This window comes from Chiloscyllium plagiosum, unplaced genomic scaffold (genome assembly GCF_037043375.1).
Source record: "Chiloscyllium plagiosum isolate Xiang-an unplaced genomic scaffold, Cpla_swu_hap1 HiC_scaffold_35, whole genome shotgun sequence".
NCBI lineage: Eukaryota > Metazoa > Chordata > Chondrichthyes > Orectolobiformes > Hemiscylliidae > Chiloscyllium > Chiloscyllium plagiosum.
The window spans coordinates 11727199-11734335 of NW_028270173.1; the positions used below are offsets into that span (position 1 = coordinate 11727199).

The window sequence follows — 7137 nt, forward strand, 5'->3', positions numbered from 1 at the left end:
CTCCTCCACCCACACACACACCCCTCCTCCACCCACACACAAACCCCTCCTCCCCACACACACACATACCCCTCCTCCCCACACACACATCCCCATCCCACCCACACACATCCCCACCCCCCCCACACACATCCCCCTCCCCCCACACACATCCCCCACCCACACACACACACCCCTCCTCCACCCACACACACCCCTCCTCCACCCACACACACACCCCTCCTCCACCCACACACACACCCCTCCTCCCCACACACACACATACCCCTCCTCCCCACACACACATCCCATCCCACCCACACACATCCCCACCCCCCCCACACACATCCCCCTCCCCCCACACACATCCCCCACCCCACACACACACATCCCGCTCCCCCCACACACATTCACCCCCACACACATTCCCCTCCACCTCCCCCACCTACACACCCACTTCCCTCGCCCCACCCCCACACACACACATCCCCCTCCCCCCACCCACACACACACACACACCCCTGCCCCCACACACATATCCCCCTCCCCCCCACAAACACATCCCCTCCACACACCCATCCCCCTCCCCCACCCACCCACCCACATCTCCCCGCCCTACCCACACACACATCCCCCTTCCCCCCCCCCCACACACACACACCCCTCTCCCACCCCCCCACACACATCCCCCTCCCCCACACACATTCCCCTCCCCCCACACATCCCCCTCCACCCCCACACACACCCCCTTTCCCCCACAACACACACCCCCTCACCCAACACACACCCTCCCCCTCACACACACACACACCCTCCCCCCACACACACATCCCCTTCCCGACTCCACACACACATCCCCCTGCCCCCCACACACACACATCCTCCTCCTCGCCACACACACATCCCCCACACACACACATCCTCCCCACACACACACATACATTCCCCTCCCCCACACACACACATCCTCCCCACACACACATCCTCCCCACAAACACACACACAGCCCCCTCCCCCGCCACACACACACACCCCTGCCCCCCACACACACACATCCCCCCCACACACACATTCTCCCCCCACACACACACACATTCCCCTCCCCCCCCACACACACTTCCCCCTCCCCCCCACACACACATCCCCCTCCACAACCCACACACACACATCCCCCCTGCCCCACGCACACACACATCCCCCACACACATCTCCCTCCGCCCACACACACACACATACATCCCACTCCAGCCCCCTAACACACATCCCCCTCTCTCCCACACACACAACCCGCTCCCCACCCACACACACATCCCCCTCCCACACATCCCCACTCCCCCCCCACTTGCATACCCCTCTCCCCCCACACAGACCCCCTCCCCCACCCACACACACACATCCCCCTCCACCACCCACACAGACATCCCCCTCTCCACCCCACATACACATCTCCCTCCCCCCCGCACACACATATCCCCCTCCCCCCACACACTTTACTCCCCCAACACACACATCCCCCCCACACATGCACATCCCCCCCCACACACACATATCTCCCTCCCCCCCACACACACATCCCCCCACACACACCCATTCCCCTTCCCCACACATGCACATCCCCCCCCCCACACACACACATCCCCCTCTCCCCCCCACACGCACACATCCCCCACACACATCTCCCTCCCACCCCCACACACATACATCCCCCTCCACCCCCCTAACACACATCCCCCTCCCTTTCACACACACAACCCCCTCCCATACATCCCTCCCCTCCCCCCCTCAAACGCATACCCCTCTCCCCCAACACATGCGCATCCCCTACACACACACATCCCCTCCCCTCCCACACACACACACCCCCCTCCCCCCACACACATCCCCCTCCCCTCCCACACACATATCCCCCTCCCCCTCCACACATATATCCCCCTCCTCCCCCACACACACATTCCCCCACACACACACATCCCCCCCCCACACACACACACCACACACACACATCCCCTCCCCCTCCACACACACACACACATCCCCTCCCCCTCCACACACACATATCCCCCTCCCAGCCACACAGACACAACCCCCCTCCCCCCACATTCACCTACCCCCCCCCCACACACACACACCCCTCCCCCCTACACGCACATCCCCCCCCGACACATCCTCCTTACCCACCCACACACATCCCCTTCCCACCTCCACACACACACATCCCCCTCCCCCTCCACACACACATCCCCCTACCACCCCCACACACACATCCCCCTCCCCCAGCCACACACACCCCTCCTCCACCCACACACACACCCCTCCTCCACCCACACACACACCTCTCCTCCCCACACACACATCCCCCTCCCCCCCACACACATCCCCCACCCCCCCCACACACACATCCCCCTCCCCCCCCACACACACATCCCCCTCCCCCCCACACACATACCCCCCCCACACACATTCCCCTCCCACACATTCACCTCCCCACCCACACACCCACTTCCCCCGCGCCACCCCCCCACACACACATCCCCCTCCCCCCCCACACACATCCCCCTGCCCCCACACACATATCCCCTTCCCCCCACAAACACATCCCCCTCCCCCCTCCACACACCCATCCCCCTCCCCTTCCTACCCACACACATCCCCCCACCCCACCCACACACACACACACACACCCCTCTCCCACCCCCACACACACATTCCCCTCCCCCACCCACACACACTTCCTCCGCCCCACCCCCCCCCACACACACACACACACACTCCTCTCCCACCCCCACACACATACCCCTCCCCCCCACACACATCCCCTCCCCACACACACATATCCCCCTCCCCCCACACACACATCCCCCTCCCCCAGCCACACACACCCCTCCTCCCCACACACACCCCCTCCTCCCCACACACACATCCCCCACCCCCCCACACACATCCCCCTCCCCCCCACACACATCCCCCTCCCCCCACACACATTCTCTCCCCATACACATCCCCCCCCACATTCCCCTCCCCCACCCACACCCACTTCCCCCGCCCCAACCCCCCCCCACACACACAACCCTCTCCCACCCCCACACACACATCCCCGCCCCCACACACACATCCCCCTGCCCCCACACACATATCCCCTTCCCCCCACAAACACATCCCCCTCCCCCTCCACACACCCATCCCCCTCCCCCACCCACCCACACACATGCCCCACCCCACCCACACACACACACCCCTCTCCCACCCCCACACACACATTCCCCTCCCCCATCCACACACACATCCTCAGCCCCACCCCCCCCCCCCACACACACCCCTCTCCCACCCCCACACACACATCCCCCACCCCCCCCCCACACACACATCCTCCTCCCCACACACACATATCCCCCTCCCCCACAAACACATCCCCTCCCCCTCCACACACCCATCCCCCTCCCCCACCCACCCACACACATCCCCCCACCCCACCCACACAGACATCCCCCTCCCCCACCAACACACACCCCTCTCCCAACCCCACACACACATCCCCCTCCCCCCCACACACACACCCCTCCCCCCACACATCCCCCTCCACCCCCCCACACACCCCCTTCCCCCCACCACACACACCCCCTCCCCCCCCACACACACCCTCCCCCACACACACACATCCTCCCCCCCAACACACATCCCCCTCTCCCCACACACACATCCACCCCCACACACACATCCCCCCCCACACACACATTGCCCTCCCCCCCCACACACATCCCCCTCCCCAACCCACACACACACATCCCCCCTGCCCCACGCACACACACATCACACACACACATACATCCCACTCCAGCCCTCTAACACACATCCCCCTCTCTCTCGCACACACACAATCCCCTCCCCACCCACACACATATCCCACTCCCACAGATCCCCCTCCCACACATCCCCACACACACACACACACCCTACAACCCCAGACACCTCCCGTTCCCTCACCATCCGTCCCTCCCCCCCCCACACACACACACCCCTCCCCCACACACACACCCCCCCTCTCCCCCCCACACACATCCCCTCACCCCCACACACACCCCTCTCCCCCACAAAATCCCCGTCCCCCCACAACCTCTCCCCCCCCTCACTCACACCTCCCTCTCCCCCACACACACCTCCCCCTCCCACCACACACATCCCCCTCCGCCCCACACACACCTCCCCTCCCCCCACACCCACACACACCTCCCCCACCCACACACACACACCCTCCAACCCCAGACACCTCCCGTTCCCTCACCATCCGTCCCTCCCCCCACACACACACACACCCCTCCCCCACACACACACCCCCCCCTCCCCCCCACACACATCCCCTCACCCCCACACACACCCCTCTCCCCCACAACCTCTCCCCCCCTCACTCACACCTCCCTCTCCCCCACACACACCTCCCCCTCCCACCACACACATCCCCCTCCGCCCCACACACACCTCCCCTCCCCCCACACCCACATCCTCCTCCCCCACACACACTTCCCCCTCCCCCACACACACCTCCCCCTCCCCCCACACACACCTCCCCACTCCCCCTCCTCCCCCCCATACCTCCCCCTCCCCCCACACCAACATCCCCCTCCCACACCTCCCCCTCCCCCCTACACCCACATCCCCCTCCCCACCAACACATCCCCCTCCCCCCTACACCCACATCCCCCTCCCCACCAACACATCCCCCTCCCCCACACACACACACACACCTACCCCTCCCCACACACACCCCTCCCCAACACACACCTCTCCCTCCCCCCACACACACCTCCCCCTCCCCATCCACACACACCATCCCCTCCCCCCACACACACCTCCCCCTCCCCCCACACACACCTCCCCCTCCCCCCACACACCTCCCCCTCCAACCCCACACACCTCCCGTTCCCTCTCCACCCTTCCCTCCCCCCACACACTTTCCCCCTCCAATCCCACCACACCTCCCCCTCTCCCCCACACACACTTCCCCCTCCCCCTCACACACACTTCCCCCTCACACTCACACCGCTCCCCTTTGTGGGATATAAATGAATTAATGTTATTTCTGCAAGTATAAATTCTGATACAGAACAGGAATGAGAAAATAGATATTCAGCAAAAAGAAATGATATGTTAGCATGAGACGTGAATACAGAACAATGGTGGATATGTGGGCAAACAGGAAAACATCTGTTTCCCCCTACACGGAGAGACAGGAACAAACCCTAATTAAAGAGGTCAAAGTGGCCTCTGGATGGAAATAGATGCTGATAGAAGAAAAGATATGCCTAATCAATAATCTACAATAGACTGACGTCAAACACCCTTATGGGAGTCAGAGATAAGAGTTTGTCACGGACAAGACAGGATAAACAGAAGTTGTGGGATAAGTCTTAAGGAAATGAGTGACGTAAGCGAAGCAGGGAACAGACAATGGAATAAGGAAAACATATGGGAAAAAACAGTATAAATTGCAAGGGTTTTTTGGGATATACTGTGCATTTTGTCATTGCCTTACCTGGTAATGAGACAAAGCACCCACCTATAGGTGTATAAATAAATGGCTGATTCAGATATTTGACTCGGACTGAAATTATTAAAGTGAGTGAGCTTTTGTTTCTCACACCTTCCACCCTTCCCCCTCACACACACTCCCCCCTCCCCCTCACACACACTTCCCCCCTCCCCCACACACACTCCGCTCCCCTTCCATCCCCACACACACCTCCCTCCTCACATACACCTCCCCCTCCCCTCGAACACACATCCCCCAACCCCCTCACACACCTCCCCCACACCTTACACTGACCTCGTCCACCCCACACCCACAGACCCAGACCCAGACCCAGACCCAGGGACTGTCTTTAACTCTCTGTGTTTCTCTCCCAGTCTCTGTGACCCTGGATGTGGAAACAGCGAATCCTCGGCTCGAGGTCTCTGAGAATCTGAAGAGTTTGAGACGGACCGAGACCCGGAGGAGTCTCCCTGACACCGAGAAGAGGTTTACAGACCATCCCTGTGCCCTGGGATCAGAGGGATTCACATCAGGGAGACATTACTGGGAGGTGGAGGTTGGGGGGAATTGGGACTGGAGTCTGGGAGTAGCCTCAGAGTCTGTGGAGAGGAAGAGACTGCTCAGTCTGATCCCGGAGAATGGATTCTGGACCATGGGCCGGGATGGGGATCAGTTTTATATAAACTCCTCTCCTCAATCCTCTCTCTGTGTCGGTCTGATCCCCAGGAAGGTGGGAGTTTATCTCAGTTATGAATCTGGGACAGTTTCATTTTACAACGTGGACACCAAGTCCCATCTCCACACCTTCATTGGGAATAAATTCACTGGGAAACTTTATCCTTTCTTCGAGGTTTGGGGTTTAAACCTGTTTCTGAGAATCAGCTGTTAAAGGGGCGGGGCCTCCCTGACCTCACAATGACCCCCGGGTTTAGGGTCTGGGTCAGGGATTGGGGTCAGAAACCTCCCATTGACAACAGGATGTTATTGAATGTGTCATTGAATTCTGAGATTATACTTTGTAACATCACAACCAAACTGTCAATAAATCAGATACAAATATAAATGTCAGATGGTGAAAATAAAAAGTAAATTAAATATCTTGTGTCTCTCCTTCCTTCATTTACTCCCTGCTTCAGTCCATCCTCCATCTCTTCACCTGTTTCCCAGTCTGGAGCTGGTATTTCTGTGTTTCCATTTCTCACTCTGCACCCGGAACATGAAATCCTGACAAGTGTGACAAAGCTGCATTTACATAGCATGCTCCACTGAGATGCTTGTATTATTGGGGCGGGGAATTCCACAGAATCCACTCTCTCCCAGGATATGCATTATCCCAAATGTTAAACTGCCCGTTAACTCCGGTTCTCTGTGCACAGATGCTGCCTGACCTGCTGAGGATTTGCAACATTGTCTGATTTTATTTCAGATTTCCAGAATTTGTTTGTGTGTCACCGCCATCTGCTGGATGGAATTGTTACTGAATGATATTGGGCCGCAGTACCGTCTCCCGCCAGGCGGTGGCGGTCTGTACCGTGTGTCTGAAAAGGCTCCGAGCATCATCAATCAATTTGTAAATTGGAGGTCCTGGGTCTCCCTCACCACCAGACGCCTGGAGGAAGAACGCCTCATCTTCC

General features: G+C 60.0%; 1 protein-coding gene across 1 annotated transcript in view; it reads left to right on the forward strand.

Moving 5' to 3' along the window:
• LOC148140064 (nuclear factor 7, brain-like) overlaps nt 1–6592 on the forward strand; it is a 40581-nt gene extending 33989 nt beyond the window's left edge. Inside the window, exon 6 of the mRNA XM_087979239.1 lies at nt 5878–6592. Coding sequence (XP_087835365.1) covers nt 5878–6392 — 515 coding nt within the window. The 3' untranslated portion in view covers nt 6393–6592. The remainder of the gene's footprint in view (nt 1–5877) is intronic.
• Nucleotides 6593–7137: the final 545 nt, after the last annotated feature.